The 20,671-nt window shown below is 43.2% G+C and overlaps 1 protein-coding gene across 44 annotated transcripts in view; it reads left to right on the forward strand.

Annotated features, from left to right (window-relative positions):
• The window catches only part of LOC110504162 (rap guanine nucleotide exchange factor 2), a 134,665-nt gene that overhangs the window by 52,296 nt on the left and 61,698 nt on the right, over positions 1-20,671 (forward strand). For 33 of the 44 annotated variants that reach the window (XM_036970350.2, XM_036970357.2, XM_036970351.2 and 30 more), the window contains exons 4-5: positions 6,418-6,501; positions 19,955-20,030. In XM_036970350.2, coding sequence (XP_036826245.1) covers positions 6,418-6,501; positions 19,955-20,030 — 160 coding nt within the window. Of the gene's footprint in view, positions 1-6,417; positions 6,502-13,488; positions 13,739-19,954; positions 20,031-20,671 lie in introns of those variants that run through there. The other 11 variants (XM_036970360.2, XM_090219800.1, XM_090219802.1 and 8 more) reach the window with 3 other exon arrangements.

The raw sequence follows: 20,671 nt of genomic DNA on the forward strand, positions 1-20,671 counted from the left end.
GACAGTCCCAGTGATTTCACACTCAAATTTTGTTTCCAAAGGGAGCGTGCACAAAAGAGATCCTCCACACTACCTTTACCACTCCATTAAGAGTTAAGTCTTCTCCCATATCCCTTCTAGATGGGAATTGTCCTCTGAAAATAAGTGACAATTGACAGACTAGGAGTAATGATCCATTTTAAAATTATGTTTGTATAATTTGCTGTTTGAGTAGTTAATTATTAATCTAATTGTTAGAGAATGGTAATGTATAATTTGGTTGAACAGTGGAGAGATTCTATTTTTCATTTGATGGACATAATGGTGTAGCTGTTGTGCAATTTATGTTGGTAAAAGTTCTATAATGTGGTTGTGCCTATCTAATTGGTCTTAGGCCTTACGTCATATCGAGAGGTTTAACTGTTGTCAAATATCTCTGAAGAGAAATAATGACCTTTTATAGAAAATCACTTGTTGTAGCTTTATCAACAGTGGCTTTAAGGTGAGGAAAAGGTCAATGAATTAACCCTATCATTTCCTCAAAAGCCAAGAGTGGTCTAGATCCCTATCGGCGCCCCTCTTCTTTCCTCTGTGTCTGTGTGCACGAATAGGTGCAGGAGACAGCCTCGGTATCTCATTAAGAGTGATGCAGGAACTGCTTAAACAAACGCAATGCAGATTAGCCAGTATTGTCTTTGTTATTGGAGCCCCTCTCACAGAGACCCCCTTAGCCTCCCCCATTGGGTTTAGCCCTAGCCAAGGAGCTGCCTCATTAGATGAGAGCAGGGCTGTCCCAGAATGCCCTAGTCAGAGGGGGCACACACACACACACACACACACACACACACACACACACACAGTTACGTGTACATACACAGTTGTACACACACTCGCACGTACAGTTGAAGTCAGAAGGTCACACATACTTATGTTGCAGTCATTAAAACTCGTTTTTCAACCACTCCACAAATTTCTTGTTAACAAACTATAGTTTTGACAAGTCGGTTAGGACATCTACTTTGTGCATGACACAAGTCATTTTTCCAATAATTGTTTACAGACTATTTCACTTACAGATTATTTCACTTATAATTCACTCTATCACAATGCTGGAGGTAACCGGTACAAAGGTATCTATATCCACTGTAAAACTAGTCCTAAATCAACATAACCTGAAAGGCCGCTCAGCAAGAAAGAAGCCACTGCTCCAAAACCGCCATAAAAAAGCCAGACTACGGTTTGCAACAGCACATGGGGACAAATATTGTACTTTTTGGAGAAATGTCCTCTGATCTGATGAAGCAAAAATAGAACTGTTTGGCCATAATGACCATCATTATGCTTGGAGGAAAAAGGGGGAGGCTTGCAAGCTGAAGAACACCCTCCCAACCGTGAAGCACGGAGGTGGCAGCATCATGTTGTGGGGTTGCTGTGCTGCAGGAGGGACTGCTGCACTTCACAAAATAGATGTCATCATGAGGAAGGGAAAATTACATGGATATATTGAAGCAACATCTCAAGACATCATTCATGAAGTTAAAATGTAGTCACAAATGGGTCTTCCAAATGGACAATGACTTCAAGCATACTTCCAAAGTTGTGGCAAAATCCCTTAATTAAGGACAACTATGTCTAGGTATTGGAGTGGCCATCACAAAGATCTGACCTCAGTCCTATAGAGAATTTGTGGGCAGAACTGAAAAAGCGTGTGCGAGCAAACCTGACTCAGTTACACCAGCTCTGTCAGGAGGAATGGGCCAAAATTCATCCAACTTATTGTGGGAAGCTTGTGGAAGGCTACCCGAAACGTTTGACCCAAGTTAAACAATTTAAAGGCCATGCTACCAAATATTAATTGAGTTTATGTAAACTTCTGACCCACTGGGAATGTGATGAAAGAAATCAAATCTGAAATAAATCATTCTCTCTATCTTTCTGACATTTCACATTCTTAAAATAAAGTGCTGATCCTAACTGACCTAAGATGGAATTTTTACTAGGATTAAATGTCAGGAATTGTAAAAAAAACTTTGTTTAAATGTATTTGGCTAAGGTGTATGTAAAACCTTCGACTTCAACTGTATGTTAGTGGGTGTGACATTGAGCCGGCACAATGTGGATGAATAGCCAGGCAAGTCTTATATCGGAGTAGGGCTATATGTGCAAGACTACAGGCACTATAGGTGCAGACAAGTGAATAAATGTATTTGGTTAAGGTGTATGTAAACTTCCGACTTCAACTGTATGCTCTCCCATTGGCCAAAAGTAGTAATGGAGAGAGGGGGCATCTGGTTCCCCCCGCTGCTAGCTTGAGGCTAGTGTGGAGACACTTTCAGCACTCTCTTTCTACCCACGCTTACATGTGTTTTTTTTATTTTATTGTGTGTGTGAACGAGCGCACGCGTGCCTGTGGTAATGTGTACGCAGTATGTATGCTTGCATGAGTATTATTGGGCAGGGTAGGGGATTCCTCTTGTAGACATTGACTAGGGTTCTTCCTGGATAAGTACTGGGAACAAACAGTGGGAAAATCAGATACAGTCTCCCCCTGTGGAGAATCTCATTAAGGATCTTTAGCTGTAGTGGTTCCTTTTAACTTTTCTATTTTTAGCAATGAGTTCTGTCTACCTGGGGACTGAGGCATTAAAGCCAAACACTGTAAGATAGAAGTACTGATGGCCCCTTTTTTAAGGTAAACCCCCGTAGGGCCGGGACGATACCTGTATGGCGACACTCGTTAGTATCGTGGCAAGGAAACAAAACACGAAGCGGGTTTAACTTCTTTAGGAAAACATGTTGGAAACAAACATTTATGTTGTCATCCACAGTTACTTATTTTCCAAGCTAAAGCACACAACCTACAGCAGGTTTTTAAAGGACCAAAGAGTTCGGTCTGCCTTGTGTTTTCATTCTTTGCCATTGAAAAATATATTGTGATACTGGTATTGTCCCAGCTCTAATTGCACAGTTCCTGAGATCAAGGCATAGACGGCACATTTTGGATTAGGAGGTTAAGAACTGTAATTGTTACAAGGCTAAGCAACTCCCATCTCACTTCCAAACCAATTCTGTCCAAACCTGAAACGCCAAAGTGAGGTTGATAGTGTGCGTGCCACAGGCAATACACCGCCATCTTAGTACATCACAGTTCCTAAACCCAGAGTATTTCACTTGACGGGAATTGATTATACCTTCCAGCAGTCCTCATCTCTGGGCATTCCTCTTCCCTGATGTGTTGTCTGTCTGTCGGTCTGTCTTATGTGTCCATGCGTGTCTAACTTCCCCTGTGTGTGTGTGTGTGTGTGTGTGTGTGTGTGTGTGTGCAGCGCTCACACGCAGCTGTCGGAAAGTTCCCCCCACCCCAGCTCCTATTCCCACCAGGGTCCTACTGTAATCAGCTGGGAACGTGTCCGCTTGCCTCTGGAAACAAGGTCATCTGATTAGGGATAACCACTGGGAAGAGAGCTGGGGAAAAATGTTATGTTACATCCAGGCAACGCGTAGGGAGCATGGTGTTTACGTCCTCTGTTCTAGGACCATTGCATTTACATATTTCTGTATGTGCAAATCTAGATAGTAAACGAAATACCTATATATATTTTTTTCTTTCTGAGAAATACCACTGTAAAGGACAAAACGCACAAAAAATGGGCGTGGAAAGGCAGATTCAATGTGTCAACTGATGATTTACTGATTAATCGCAATGAGAGTGATGGTCTCTGTAGGAATTGGGAAGAGTCGTGTCAGTGTTAGGGTTAACAATATTCTGTAGTAAGGTCCATCCTCTCTGTGTGTCTGTCTGTGTGAGAGTTCAGACGTACATAGGCTTACGGTTGCAAAACAACAGGCTAGGTATTGCTCTGTTTCGGCCGTTATGGGTAGCCTAGCTGTGAGCCTGGTTCCTCTCTAGGTTTCTTCCTAGGTTCCAGCCTTTCCAGGGAGTTTTTCCTAGACACCGTGCTTCTACATCGGCATTGCTTGCTGTTGGGGCTTTAGGCTGGGTTTCTGTACAGCACTTTGTGACGTCGGCAAATGTAAAAAAGAGCTTTATAAATACATGTGGATGAGAAGAATTTGCTTTTTTGTTTCCTTAAGTGCTCTTGCATCAACAACCTTTGACATGTTTGAGTCCTTTATGATGTAATATGTGACCTGTGGATTCAAATAAAGTATTTTTAAAGTGTGTGCGTATATAGATGTACTTGTATGTTCACATGCGTACATTTGTGCTCGTCTGTTTGTTTGGGCCTTCATTTATCCCCATCTATCCCTCCTCTCCAAGTGTGAGTGGGACACAAACCTTGGGCGTGCCATATTTGCCATCGATTGATTTCCTCCAGACGACCTCTCAGAGCCCTCCCCTGGTGGGTCTTGGTGAACGCGCTGACCAATAGTTACACGCGACTGCCCGATTTTTAGCGCTGGATTTAAATGGAGCCCTATGGTAAAATAGCCACTTTGTAAAGCACATGGAGCATGCACCGGGAGAGTCACGTAAGTATTGGGGCTAACAATATTCTGTACTTAGAACCATCATATCAAGCACACTTTAAATGCGCAGTGTGTACACTATACTGTAGTTTAGTAGACCCACCCCTTTTAGAAATGGTGTCAGGTCATTGTTTTGTCCCCCCCACTCCAACATCATTTGATCAACGTAATTTCATAAGGAAGCCTGTGTCTCGTAAAAAAATATTGATGTTTAAACAATTGCTTCTCCAGCTTCTAACAGACCCTCGGCTCCACTCCAACCACCTTTCGTCCTGTTTCTAGATGCTTCCAGGTGGTCCAGGCTTGTTGTCGCCAAGTGCTTTTCCCTACGATCGTTTCCCCCCCAAAAAATGCACGTGACCCGGTTCAGTCAAGCCTTCATGGCGCATAAGACTTTCCTGTCTTTTTCTACTTTTTTTTTTTTTGGTTTTCTCCACTCCTCCCCTCAACTAGGAGCAAGGGAGCGCCTCTGCAAGCCAGCGATGAATAATTGAACATTTAATTTGCGACTGCGACGGAGGAGAGGAGGGACGATGAAGGGGGCAACGAGTGCATCGGGGGAAAGGAGGGAAAATGGAAGCCGAGGGAGGGAGATGGAGGGATGGAAAGAGGAAGGGAAGGCGGATTCACGCTGCGTCAGTACGGTGTCCTATACTCAGCCTCATTAGCTCCAGAATGAAGGTGTGGAGAGAAGGAAGGAGGGGAAGAGGGGGATGGGGCGACTACTTTGTTTCTCAGAGAATCTGTGTGTGTGTGCACATACGTAGGCTTATCATATGTGGCCTTCAGATTGAAAAACAACTGGATAGGTATTGCTCTGTTTCAGTCATTATGGGCAGCCGAGCTGTGTGGAGGAAAAGGTGCTTTTTGATTCCTTATGTGCTCTTGCATCAATGACCTTTGAAATGTTTGAGTCCTTTTCAGATGTGATTTGTGAATTCAAATAAAGTCTTTAAAGTGTGTGTGTGTGTGTGTGTGTGTAGATGTACTTGAAATTCACGTGTGCACATACTTGTGCACTTGAGTGTCCAATGTGCTTGTCTGTTTGTTTGGGCCTTCATTTATCCCCATCTATCCCTCCTCTCTAAATATGAGTGTGACACAAACCTTGGGCGTGCCATATTTGATTGATCTCCAGACGACCGCTCAGCGCCCTCCCTTGGTGGGACTTGATGAACGCGCTGACCAATAGTTACACGCGACTGGCCGATTTTTAGCACTGTATTTAAAGGGAGTCCAATGGCAAGACAAGCACTTTAAAAGCACATGAACAATGCACGGCAGACTGCGCTTACTCTGAACAGCAATAGCATAGTCTACTCTGTAGTTACTGTAGGACTGAACTGTGACGATGAAGCACAAGTCTATTCCTTGTTATAGCGTCATATGGTGGGGACTAGGCCCATAGGAAGGTGAAAACCAGTGTCCATTGAACTGAGGTCTCGTGTGAACTCCTATGGCTAAGCCAACATCCCCTCAAAATAAAGCCGAACCCATTCCTAGGCTCCATTTAGAAGAAGGAACAATAGTGTTGCCTGTACTGGTGTTTCCTCCTAGATCTGCACTTCCTCATTATCAATGGGCGGTTTTGTGTTGGAACTATTGTTTGAATCGTTTTCTTGGCAAGCCATGGTTCTCTGTCGGAAAACCCTCTCTTTGGACTATTGAATCCTCCCTCATTCGCTAGTGTACTGTAGTCCTCTGGTGCTTCTGGCTACTTTAAACTGCAAACCTGACAGTATCTTCACTGGAAATGCGAACTAGACAGTTTTGATTTGGAAGCTGGACAACTGTGTGTCATCTTCGATGTTGTAATAACTTGACAGCGAGCTGAACTGTTTAGGGTCAGTGTGAGTTCACTGTAGCATGCTGTCTGTGTTTTCACTTGGGTGTGGGCGGGTTTGGATATGTGATTCAAGTGTTCAATTCTCTCTTTCTCTTTCACAGCCCGGATGACGTTGGAAGCTGCTGGTTTATTCTACTGTCCGGGTCCGTCTTCATCAAGGAGTCCATGTTCCTGCCAAGAAGCAGGTACGAACAACAGCAAGTTGATACTGTGTTTGATCAAATTGTCCACCATTTTTTAATCATGTTTTTGACCTGAGGGTGTCTTTATATTTGTCTGACGACGTATCCTGAATTTAATTTGACTGCTCTATCGATCACTCCATACTTCAGTGAACCTGCTATCCTAGAAGTTGTCTGTGCTGATGTCAAAATTACGCAAATCGGTTTTTGGGACCAGTCAGAATGGTTTGAATGTGTTCGCATTTGAGAAGTTGCCTGGAAGGAAGCAAATCCAGACTTATCGTGGAGAAGATAAAGTTAAAGTCTGAAGTTTACATACACTTAGGTTGAAGACATTAAAACTAGTTTTTCAACCACTCCACAAATATCTTGTTAACAAACTATAGTTTTGTCAATTCCGTTAGGACATCTACTTTGTGCATGACACAAGTAATTTTTACAACAATTGTTTACAGACAGATTATTCCACTTCTAATTCACTGTTTCGCGATTTCAGTGGGTCAGAAGTTTACACACACCAAGTTGACTGTGCCTTTAAACAGCTTGGAAAATTCCCGAAAATTATGTCATGGCTTTAGAAGCTTCTGATAGGCTAATTGACACCATTTGAGTCAATGGAGGTGTATCTGTGGATGTATTTCAAGGCCTACCTTCAACCACAGTGCCTCTTAGCTTGGCATCATGGAAGAATCAAAAGAAATGAGCCAAGACCTCAGATGGAAAATTGTAGACCTCCACAAGTCTGGTTCATCCTTGGGAACAATTTCCAAATGCCTGAAGGTACCACGTTCATCTGTACAAACAACGGTACGCAAGTGTAAACACCATGGGACAACGCAGCCGTCATACCGCTCAGGAAGGAGACACGTTCTGTCTCCTAGAGATGAACATACTTTGGTGCGAAAAGTGTAAATCAATCCCAGAACAACAGCAAAGGACCTTGTGAAGATGATGGAGTAAACAGGTACAAAAGTATCTATATCCACAGTAAAATGAGTCCTATATCGACATAACCTGAAAGGCCGCTCAGCAAGGAAGAAGCCACTGCTCCAAAACCGCCATAAAAAAGCCAGACTATGGTTTGCAACAGCACATGGGGACAAAGATTGTACTTTTTGGAGAAATGTCCTCTGATCTGATGAAGCAAAAATAGAGCTGTTTGGCCATAATGACCGTCATTATGTTTGGAGGAAAAAGGGGAGGCTTGCAAGCCGAGGAACACCATCCCAACTGTGAAGCACGAAGGTGGCAGCATCATGTTGTGGGGTTGCTATGCTGCAGGAGGGACTGCTGCACTTCACAAAATAGATGTCATCATGAGGAAGGGAAAATGATGTGGATATATTGAAGCAACATCTCAAGACATCATTCAGGAAGTTAAAATTTGGTCGCAAATGGGTCTTCCAAATGGACAATGACTGCAAGCATACTTCCAAAGTTATGGCAAAATGGCTCAAGGACAAGTCAAGGTATTGGAGTGGCCATCACACAGCCCTGACTTCAAACCTATAGAAAATTTGTGGGCAGAACTGAAAAAGCGTGTGCAAGCATTGAGGTCTACAAATCTGACTCAGTGACACCAGCTGTGTCAGGAGGAATGGGCCAGAATTCACCCAACTTATTGTGGGAAGCTTGTGGAAGGCTACCCTAAATGTTTGATCCATTTCAACAATTGAAAGGCAATGCTACCAAATACAAATTGAGTGTGTGTAAACTTCTGACCAACTGGGAATGTGATGAAATAAATAAATGCTGAAATCAATCATTCTCTCTACTATAATTCTGACATTTCACATTCTTAAAATAAAGTGGTGATCCAAACTGACCTAAGACAGGGAATATTTACTAGGATTAAATGCCAGGAATTGTGAAAAACTGAGTTTAAATGTGAATTTAAAACTTCCGACTTCAACTGTACGTTAGTGGGCGTGACATTTTAGCTGGTGCAATGTGGATGAGTAGCCAGGCAAGTCTTATATCGGAGTAGGGCTGTATGTGCGAGACTACAGGCACTATAGGTGCAGGCATGTGAATAAAACGATGGTCAACACCTGAAATGTTCGTCCCCCGACTGTAATTTTAGTCCAAATCAATCAACTCTGTGATCTGATCCAGTCTTTCACATGGGATTCACTTTCCCGACCTGTGGGTTTCTTGAAACAATGCTCCTCTATGTAACAGACTGGCAATACAAGGCGTATACACCAGCGACTTTAGAAGCTTAGCACTAATTATTCTCCCATAGCGCAGGGTCCGTATCAGTGATACGACAATCATAGTGGAGCAAACTGTCAGAACTCAGACGGCGACTCCCCCTTTTCCGTTTTTCAAGGTGAAAGTGTGCAAAGGATTTGAGGATATTGGCAGATTACACTTTAATGCTTGAGATGCAACCACTAAGGAGAAGGGGTCTGAAAATGTTTGCTAAGCGAATGTTTCAGGCACCATGCAGAGATGCACTTAATCATGCAGGAGGAGCTATATGGGTTGAATATGAACCCACTTGTTTTCAGAACTATGCTGTTTCAGCCCAATCTTTACAAAACATGCAGGGAAAGATACTGTATGTACATCTTGGGTACGTCTTGGAATTACTAGTGTATGTGTGCACTTTAATCATTTGTGAATCGTGTGTTTTGCTTGGTCAGTATGCATTGTGTGCACGCAACTCCCAAATATACAGACGCACATAAATTCTCCGTAACAGCCAACCAGCATATGGCTCGCGTCCAAAGCAAGAGTGACTGAAGAGTTTTTGATGAACCACAATAGAAATTATTCCGCTCTTCAATCTGATTGTAGGCCGCAAGAGGTCATGGCACGATAAGTCATCACCACAGTTACCGTGTGACCTTACACGCTGTCATAGGCCAGGAACCAGCCGATCAGCGTTCGGTACTGCCAGTCCATTAACATGGTGGTACCGGGGACGGTATTGGTTGTGACACGATGAACTTGAATAGACCCACAATGGGAGTTCCTGGAGCTTTTAAAGACTAAGTGGAATGGGTCCCACTAGGGCTCTGGCAGTTGTCCTTATGTTAGGTCCTGATCTGGCTATGCCATATGGCTGTGGGCTACAGTAGTTCATTTAGCAGACAGGATTTGCTTAGAATTCCGTGGCATTTTATGTGAAGAATACAATTGAACAAAGCTGAATAAAATTGAATGGATATTGTGCCTTTCTCTGTGTTGAGTGGTTAAAAAGAAAATAGGTACTCCTATATGCTTAATTTTGTTATTAATGTAACGTTAGTTGTTCTACAAATGCAACGAGGCTGACGCAACAGATCAGAATGCTTAGCTTAAAATGTTCTGTGTTTTTTTCACATAATAGCCCCTGCAATGAGCAATAGGCAGTAGGCTTTAAGTGCAAATGTTCCCTTAGCGGGATACTTATTTTCCACCATAATTTGCGAATAAATTCATTAAAAATCCTACAATGTGATTTTCTGAATTTTTTTTCTCATTTTGTCTGTCATAGTTGAAGTGTACCTATGATGAAAATTACAGGCCTCTCATCTTTTTAAGTGGGAGAACTTGCACAATTGGTGGCTGACTAAATACTTTTTTGCCCCACTCTATGTGTGAAATTAGTTTTGATTTAGAATGGACCATTATCATGCACCTGTCTCGGGGCAAGGGAAAAAATACGTGTCATCTCTGCACTTAAACAGTGAATGGAGGACATTTTTCTCATGGTCCATTTTCATGCCAGCCACGTAGGCTATACTCCTGTTGTAAAGATAAGGAATGTGCTTAATATTAGGAAAGTTGAGAAATAAATATTGTAGGCCGAGCCTATAGTATCCTTCTCTTTTTAAGAGGACATCACTCTGTTTTCTCGCTCCGTTGCATAGCCGATAGAAATGTTGCGCAACCTGAGCTCATGGGCTCTCATGAAGTGTTTGATTGGATTTTCGATTACATTTGTAATGATGTCAGAGTGATTAGAGAGACAATAGAATGTGGAGTACCAGGCAGTTAGCACGTTTGGTAGGCTACTAATGACCATCAGCAGCAGCAGAGCTTGGAGAAGCCTAATAATCGTGACTAAACGGCCACGTGGAACTTGACTGTCTTCATGACTCATGACCACCGGTGTGGCGGTAATACAGTCCACCGCAACAGCCCTAGGCCCCACTCTTCACTTCAACACCACCAGACATGTTGGGAGAAGCTGATATGCATTCAGCCTCTCTTGTTCTCTCAATCTGGGTCTCTCGCTCTTGCTCTCACACTTACTGCTCTATCCAGTTTCCTCTCTCACTCAATCGCTCACTCTCATTCACGCTCTCCTCTCATTTGCACCTTCATTCTCTCTTACTCTTTCATGTTCTCTTGCTCGTGGTCTGTCTCACTTTATATCTGTCTCTCTCTCTCTCTGTCTGTGTATCTCTCTCTGTCTGTGTCTCTCTCTCTGTCTCTCTCTCTCTGTCTGTCTGTGTCTCTCTCTCTGTCTGTGTCTCTCTCTCTCTGTCTCTCTCTCTCTCTCTCTCTCAGAAGGATGACTCAGACAGTCATTAAATGAAGAATCACAAGAGCAGTCTGCCCTATTTAAATGAGGGTCTACTTGAAAGCAAAGACAATGAATAATTTGTTTGGGTATAAATAGTATGTTCTAAATGTTTTGGCTGGCATACATTTCGACACGTGCAAATGTCAAAAGCGTCACAGTCTATTTGTGTTTTAGAAAAAGTAAAGGTTGAGTAATGTTGACTTGTACAAGCGCTGGGGGTTTTATGTTTTCCCGATGCCCACTTCCACCTCTGTCCAAATCTGAAATCTCTCGCTAAATCGCTCCTTTAATTCTTGTAGCCTTTCATTTATTTTAGGTGGTGGTTTGAGCATCTCCATTTAGGATTAACTTTGTATATCTTGAGTAATATAACACAGTTAGCCAGCAGAGCTAGAAATGATTAATGGATGCCGTGCCCTATATTTACCCTTTATGGGATCACGTTTCCCCTTCGATTTGTCGTCACTTCCCCATATTATCACCTGAACTTTAGCAAACCACCCACACTTTGTTTTATAGGAATGTAAACCTTATTGTGTGTAACTGACTCCTGCCCACAAGGCTCTGGTCAAATGTAGTGCACTCAATAGGGAAAATGGTGCCATTTGGGACACATCCCCTTTACCCATTGTAACCGAAGTCATTTCCTATTGAGAACCGGTCGCGCCTTTGTCTGATGAACTTCTGTAAAGCCTCTGCAAGAACTACAATGGCGACTCTGTGACAGAAGAACGGACTTGGCACATTCATCCAGTTTTGCTGTTGTGGGAGTTGCATAATAACTTGACCATTGGAACAATGTTTATTTTTTATTGTTACTAAGGCAATGTTGTTGCCCAACCCTTGTTTTGAGGTACACTATATATACTGTACAAAAGTATGTGGACCCCTTCAAATGAGTGGATTCGGCTATTTCAGCCGGATCTGTTGCTGACAGGTGTATAAAATTGCACACAGCCATGCAATCTCCATTGACAAACATTGGCAGTAGAATGGCCTTACTGAAGTGCTCCGTGACTTTCAACATGGCACTGTCATAGGATGCCACCTTTCCAACAAGTCGGTTCATCAACTTTCTGCCCTGCTGGAGCTGCCCCGGTCAACTGTATGTGCTGTTATTGTGAAGTGGAAATGTCTAGGAGCAACAACGGCTCAGCCGCGAAGTGGTAGGCCACACATGCTCACAGAACAGGACCGCGAGAGCGGTCTGTCCTCAGTTGCAACACTCACTACCGAGATCCAAACTGCCTCTGGAAACAACGTCAGCACAAAAACTTTTTCTTCAGGAGCTTCATGAAATGTGTTTCCATAGCCAAGCAGCCGCTCACAAGGCTAAGATCACCATGCACAATGCCAAGTGTCTACTGGAGTGGTGTAAAGCTCGCTGCCATTGGATTCTGGAGCAGTGGAAACATTTTCTCTGGAGTGATGAATCACGCTTCATCATCTGGCAGTCCGAAGGATGAATCTGCTTTTGATGGATGCCAGGAGAACGCTACCTGCCCCAATGCATAGTGCCAACTGTAAAGTTTGGAGGAGGAATAATTGTCTAGGGCTGTTTTTCATGGTTCGGCCTAGGCCCCTTAGTTCCAGTGAAGGCAAATCTTAATGCTACAGCATACAATGACATTCTAAACGTTTCTGTGCTTCCAACTTTCTGGCAACAGTTTGTGGAAAGCCCTTTCCTGTTTCAGCATGACAATGACCCTGTGCACAAAGTGAGTTCCATACAGAAATGATTTGTCGATCGGTGTGGAAGAACTTGACTGGCCTGTACAGAGCCCTGACCTCAACCCCATCGAACACTTTTGGGATGAATTGGAACGCCGACTGTGAGCCAGGCCTAATCACATTCTCTTGTGGCTGAATGGAAGCAAGCAGCAATATTCCATCATCTAGTGGAAAGCCTTCCCAGGAGAGTGGAGGTTGTTGGAGAGTGTTATAACCTGGTGTTATAACCTGGGGCGGCAGGGTAGCCTAGTGGTTAGAGCGTTGGACTAGTAATCGAAAGGTTGCATGTTCATATCCCGGTGCTGACAAGGTACAAATCTGTCGTTCTGCCCCTGTTCCTAGGCCGTCATTGAAAATAAGAATTTGTTCTTAACTGACTTGCCTAGTTAAATAAAGGTAAAAAAAAAAAAAAGTGGACCATATTAATCATCATTTTGGAATGAAATGTTCGAGCAGGTGTCCACATACTTTTGGTAATGTAGTGTACTTAATTTTCTGATTTGTCACCACACTGCATAACTATTAGCAAGCTTGTTGATTTCAACCAAATCAAAACCTGGTTGTGGGTTAAACACTTGGTTAAGACAAAAACCAGGACCAAAACAGTGCTGTATTGCACAATCCACTCGTAGGGTTCGTGTGAACGGTCTGCAGGGTGTGGGGGAAGCAAGGGTCACCATCTCACTTTCACTCCCACCACCCCACCCCTGGCCAAACTCCTGTTTTTGTCTGCCGTGCTCTGGGTGGTTGTAGCTGAAATGAAGTGAGCTGTGCTCTGGAATGTTGGCTGTCCGCACAGCGTAGCCAGAAAGAGGCAGACAGAAGCTTCCACACACACCCTCCGACACTCTCACTCAAACACCAGCACGAGGGTGCGACTGTAAGCGGAGCGAAATGCTGGGATTGATCAGAACTTCCTGAACTGGATATAGCTACACTTCCAGGACTAGTTCTAGGCTGAGGAAGGATTTTTGAGTTTATAACCAAGGGGTAAGTATCCATTGAGTTTTTTTTAAGCACTGGGTGTGAATCTGTGAGAGCATGTTTTCCCCAGGAGTAACAGCACAGCAGAAAGGTTGTAGATGGAATGTTGACTTCTCCAGCAAGGGAGCTGGTCGCTATAAAACATTTGAGTATATGAAAGATGTCAGGAATGCAAGGGGTCTCTAATGTTTTATTTTGGTATTGTTAGCGAGCAAACTGTTCCGCCCGTTCAGCTCACAAGAGAGACTTGTTAGGTCGAGAAGGTTATACATTAGTTTGAAAACTTGGAGAGGGAAACTGACTAAATGTGCCCTTATACCTTTGAGTATGTTTTGGGAAATTTGTGTGTTGAGTAGGCTGTAGGCGTCATTGATGTCTTGTAAAGTTTTTGAGGCACTCGACTGTATTCCGGGCACCATTTCAAGCATCGTCAAGTCATATTTCGGGAAGCGAAAGTCACAAGTCACTCGTGAATTCTTTGCTGGGATGTCAGCGGCTATTTCCAGTTCGGGACGTCTGTGTGCCCAAACATTATTTGTTTGCGTTGGAAGGGCAAAAAGTAATCTGACTCTCGGCACCTTTTGATGCTCTCTAACCATCCAACTTTCTTTTTAGCCGCTGGTTGGTTGGATTCTATAAACTATTCCTTTCCCGGTCGCGTTTTCAAAGGCACTCCTTCCGCCCACCTCCTTTGGCTTCACCACCTCCAAGCACAAAAATTGTTGTATAACCAGGGGTTTAATCTTTGTCTGGCTTATGGGCCATGGATGATTACAATAAATAAAAAAAGCCATCCCTCCCTGTCTCCTGGTTAAAGGGCTTAAGCGTAGTGTGGAGACCCCATTGTAGGATCAGTTCACACAGTCCAGGGCAGGGGTTTTGATGTGGCCCAACCTGCCAGGGAGTCTCTATGTAGCTTGGGGGGCCACAGACGGGGGGGGGGGGGGGGGGGTGATGTGTTTGTGGAATGGCAAGGAATGACATTCCAGACGCCCAGGGTGTTGTGTAACGCGGGAATGCCAAATAGAGGCCGCCGGAGCAGGGGAGATGATGTCCGTCAACATGCCGGGAGAATTCCTACGCACCAAGGCTAATAAAGGGACTAGTAGTGCTCTGGCATGCAGGGAATGATAATGATAGCCAGAGCACAATGGAGCCCTATGTCATATTTGCACTGCGTCAGTGTTTGTGTGTGTGTGTGTGTAAACCAAACGCTGTTAGCGCTAACCTACTAGAACAGAGACTGGAGTGCTTCTCAGCTTTCTAATTCAAAGAAACACCTGAATCATGTTCTATGTAAATCCTAGATTTTTTTTCCCCCACGTCGTCATGCTTAATCACATCCCATCCTTTACATGTAACAGGTGATAAACCTGTGTCACGTCTTCACAGCTTATCGAGTTCTTTACCCTCCTGTTCTCTTCCATCTTCTTATTTACATTCCCGAAGAGCAAACACAGCATTGTTATGACTGGTCTGGCCAGACGGGGAACGTTGTAGTGGATTGACCCCTAAACAAGTCCTACATCCCATAATCCATTCTTAGTATCTCATGGCATTTGCAGTGCAGAAAGAACACTACGAAATGGCGTGTCAAGAGTACTTATGTAAAGGGTAGGGCATGATTGAACACGCCGTTTTGTGTTCTCCCATTATGGCATAGTGTGTGTGTGTGTGTGGGCCACAGCTAACAGTGCATTAAGCTGCAGCTCAGTCAGTCACATGACCAGTGATGTCAAACGGTAATGATTGGCATTAACCCCATACAGCTTAACACACTCAATATACAATAGCCCTGCACATCGTTTCTCCCTTGGAACACATTTTAACATGCTTTAGAACACATTCTTGTCACCTTCAAACGCTAAATGCTAGCATTTAGGATTTAATCGGAACAAACAGGAATGTGAAAGGAACATCGAGAGGGTCACACGCTTGGAAGAAGAAAATGAAAAAAACTTTTGCCGTGGCAACTGCAGAACTGACGGAGGGGGAGGGGAAAAAGTGATGGAGGGAGGGAGGGAATGCTAAATCTCAGTCAGGTGAAGGCTAGCGAGGCACATGGCTTGAGAAAGAGAGCGAGAGGGATGGGTAGGGGGGGGGGGTGCACACCGATGGACTGGAAGCCAGACGAAGGCCGGCCTGGGCAACATGTCGCAATGGGCCGAGGTCTCTGAAGCATTTGAGAAATGCCTGGCCCGAGGTCCTTTCCTGTCAGACCTGACTGTGTTGCTGGGGGGCTATGATGGATGGGCGTACTGGCCTTGACGCAGTTAGCCGCTGCCGATTTATGAGAATTGAGAGACTTTGGGTTGAATGGTGAATAGTTAGCCCAGCTCTTGATCTCAAAACACCCTAATGACAGAACTAATGGTGTTATGAGTTTGAATTAATGGACCATAAATTAATTGAATGGGTGGCAAGTCTCTGGTCATTATTTTGTTCCTAATTGACAGGTATCTGTTATTAGAGTGTAACATGCACCATTGCATAATCCAGGTTGGATTAAAGCAGCGGTTCCCAAACTTTCTCGGCTCACGACCCCATTTTGATATTTTCGAAAATTCCCGCGACCCATAACCATGTGAAAAAAATGTTTAGAATTAACAGCCAATGTTTACTTTTTTTTTATTTGGGGCTGTGGCAGTCATTTGAAAAACATTCTAACATTATTTCTGACTGTCTTCTCAACTCACCATCACATACTTTTAATGTGGGGCTATGACAGTCAAAATTAGTCTGACATATAATATCTAATGAGATGGGTGTACTTGATGCGTGTCGCGTCGGAGCTTCTCAAAGTCAAAGGGGCGTGGTCGACAGTGAGGACCTCATCTCTGCTGTCACATTCAACCTGAATCGATATTTAGTTTTATTGCAGACGAGAGAACTGAATCCAGCTTCACACAGTTATGAGCCGTCGAAAGGGTTCCATGAGTTGTATGGTGCTTTCACTACAACTGGGAACTCAGGAATAACACGAGGTCAAATGATGACGTCCGTGATCTTCAAGGTCGGAAAGTCGGAGCTCTAGAAAAGAAAAGAAAAACTATTATTCGCAGTCGGAGCTCTTTTATTTAATTTTTTTGAGTTCCCAGTTGTCTTGAACGCACTGAAGTTGGTAGTCTGAGATTTCCCGAGTTCTCAGTTGTTTTGGACGTGGCATTAATGCTCAGAGGGAGACGGCAGGATATTCCCTTTGAGTCAGAAACCCAAACTCCTCCATAGTGACCCGTGGAGGAGAGTTGTTCAGTCAGAGTTTTGTCTTGATTGCTCGCAATAGCATAAATTCTTTATTTACCAGGGTTATCTGACAAAGGTATTGTGAGTTTCTGTGCCTCTGGCTCCCCACACATTTTCACTGTATCAATTGCGGCCGGTAATGTCAAAGTCTCTGCAATAGTGTGTGGTTTCATAGAGTAGTGGGCGTAGCCATTCAATGTGGGAATAATTCAAGTGCAATGGTCAAGTCCCGCCTTTTCCCATGATCTGAGGGCGCTCTCTGGTTTAAATTTCTTTTAGATTTTTAATCATTTTCATTTTTAGATTAAGGTAAACCACATTACGATCGTTTTGAGATAAGGACTATTTTATTTATTTATTTATACAGTGCCTTGCGAAAGTATTCGGCCCCCTTGAACTTTGCGACCTTTTGCCACATTTCAGGCTTCAAACATAAAGATATAAAACTGGACACAATCATGAAGTGGAACGACATTTATTGGATATTTCAAACTTTTTTAACAAATCAAAAACTGAAAAATTGGGCATGCAAAATTATTCAGCCCCTTTACTTTCAGTGCTGCAAACTCTCTCCAGAAGTTCAGTGAGGATCTCTGAATGATCCAATGTTGACCTAAATGACTAACGATGATAAATACAATCCACCTGTGTGTAATCAAGTCTCCGTATAAATGCACCTGCACTGTGATAGTCTCAGAGGTCCGTTAAAAGCGCAGAGAGCATCATGAAGAACAAGGAACACACCAGGAAGGTCCGAGATACTGTTGTGAAGAAGTTTAAAGCCGGATTTGGATACAAAAAGTTTTTTTTTTTAAGATATTGAAATGGAAGGAGTATCAGACCACTGCAAATCTACCAAGACCTGGCCGTCCCTCTAAACTTTCAGCTCATACAAGGAGAAGACTGATCAGAGATGCAGCCAAGAGGCCCATGATCACTCTGGATGAACTGCAGAGATCTACATCTGAGGTGGGAGACTCTGTCCATAGGACAACAATCAGTCCTATATTGCAAAAATCTGGCCTTTATGGAAGAGTGGCAAGAAGAAAGCCATTTCTTAAAGATATCCATAAAAAGTGTTGTTTAAAGTTTGCCACAAGCCACCTGGGAGACACCAAACATGTGGAAGAAGGTGTTCTGGTCAGATGAAACCAATTTTGAACTTTTTGGCAACAATGCAAAACGTTATGTTTGGCGTAAAAGCAACACAGCTGAACACACCATCCCCACTGTCAAACATGGTGGTGGCAGCATCATGGTTTGGGCCTGCTTTTCTTCAGCAGGGACAGGGAGCATGGTTAAAATTGATGGGAAGATGGATGGAGCCAAATACAGGATCATTCTGGAAGAATGATGGAGTCTGCAAAAGACCTGAGACTGGGACGGAGATTTGTCTTCCAACAAGACAATGATCCAAAACATAAAGCAAAATCTACAATGGAATGGTTAAAAAATAAACATATCCAGGTGTTAGAATGGCCAAGTCAAAGTCCAGACCTGAATCCAATCGAGAATCTGTGGAAAGAACTGAAAACTGCTGTTCACAAATGCTCTCCATCCAACCTCACTGAGCTCGAGCTGTTTTACAAGGAGGAATGGGAAAAAATGTCAGTCTCTCGATGTGCAAAACTGATAGAGACATACCCCAAGCGACTTACAGCTGTAATCGCAGCAAAAGGTGGCGCTACAAAGTATTAACTTAAGGGGGCTGAATAATTTTGCACGCCCAATTTTTCAGTTTTTGATTTGTTAAAAAAGTTTGAAATATCCAATAAATGTCGTTCCACTTCATGATTGTGTCCCACTTGTTGTTGATTCTTCACAAAAAAATACAGTTTTATATATTTATGTTTTAAGCCTGAAATGTGGCAAAAGGTCGCAAAGTTCAAGGGGGCCGAATACTTTCGCAAGGCACTGTATATATATTATATCACACGCACACACACACACAGTACCAGTCACAAGTTTGGACACAGCTACTAAGGGTTTTTCTTTTTTTTACTATTTTCTACATTGTAGAGTAGTAGTGAAGCCCTCAAAAACGATGAAATACATATGGAATCATGTAGTTACCAAAAGAGTGTTAAACAAATCAAAATATATTTTAGATTCTTCAAAGTAGCCACCCTTTGCCTTGATGACAGCGCTGCACACTCTTTGCATTGCCTCATTATTCTACAATGTAGAAAATAGAACAAATAAAAACTGGTACTGTGTTTGTGTTGTATGTATATGTTTTTTTTTGGGGGGGGGGTTGGAAGTTCTTCCTTAAACCCTAGTTTGGGAACCACTGGATTAGGGATTGGCTGCCATCAGTAGAAGGTTTTGTAAATATGACGCCATTTGCAACACAACTAGGTGGTGAAATGGCAAGAATAATGGCTTCTGCACAGCATATAAAAATATATATTCCAAACTGGTGGATGTTTCTCAGACCACTATTTGAACAGACTCTGTGACTGGAGTTTTATGCTGAATAAATAATCACATCAGTTTGGGGGGGTTCACATCAACACACATTTTGGTGTTGATCATTTTGTAAATACGGCACAAGGGAGCCCTCTACTCAAATGTGGGTCTGAATGTATCATACAACGCTTGCAGTCTTGAATCTTCATCCAGCCCCAAGTTTTTGTCTAAGTTTTGTCTAATTTACCCTACTCATAATTTCCATGGCTGCTGCCCCATTTCAAGACTTTTGGTTTTTCCACTTCAATATTCTTACACCCCTCCTCACTGGAGAGCACATATACTGTACAGCCTGTGATGTCACCAAGTGGACTCTTCCATTTGTGGTGTATTTCTGTGGTGTATTTTTACTCTGAGGAACATTTAGAGTGAATCTTCGTCTGTCTGTTCCATCGTTGGAACAGGATTTCCAGATTGAATCCCAATGATGCCAAGTGAAGGGTATTAAAAGTGCCTTTCCCTGCCTTTTAAACTCTTCATTCTTCTCTCTCTCCTTTGCTCCATCACCAGTTTTGGAAAGCGTTCTGCAGGGAGCCTGAGACGCGGATGCGAGTGCATCGTTCTGGAACCTTCCGAGATGATTGTGGTGAGTCCTGCCGCCATTGCCAACTCCACCACAGTGGCGTCACGTCAGGCAACAGCACACCACACACTCACTCCATACACTGATGTACTGGGACGGGTGGTTTACAAAAGATGAGACTTAGGGTTTAGGACTTATAGGGACTTATAGGGCTTAGCGATGACCTAGCGTTTTTTATGGGGACTTTTACACCCCACCGAATTTAGGTGCCTAGATTTTTAGGTCTACTAAATGGCCTTTTATTTATTGTGGACGAACCAACTACAAGTAATGCTAGTGCTTCACTTGACATGCATACATTCAGCTATAGTGCTTGCAGCTGATTTTTTTTGTTGTTGTTCACTGCACGCTCGCATACTTGGCTAAATGTGATGAATACCATAAAGTGCTTCAGTAATGTCCAGTCAGTGATTATAAAGGTTGACCGAGTTTTATGGTAACATCAAATGTTGGCACAGACCTTATAAAAAGCAAAGTTGAAAACCAATCAATCCAGCCTTACCAGGATATAAAAGTAGCAGCACAACACAATCTGCTGTCGGGAACATGAGGCCTTGGAGGCGTGGTAGATCTTTAAAGATACGAAAGCCCACTGTCCTTTTTCGCTCTGTGTCATGTGCATGCACACGCCTAACACATAACCA

This window comes from Oncorhynchus mykiss, chromosome 25 (genome assembly GCF_057628025.1).
Source record: "Oncorhynchus mykiss isolate SJ-2025 chromosome 25, ASM5762802v1, whole genome shotgun sequence".
Taxonomy (NCBI): domain Eukaryota; kingdom Metazoa; phylum Chordata; class Actinopteri; order Salmoniformes; family Salmonidae; genus Oncorhynchus; species Oncorhynchus mykiss.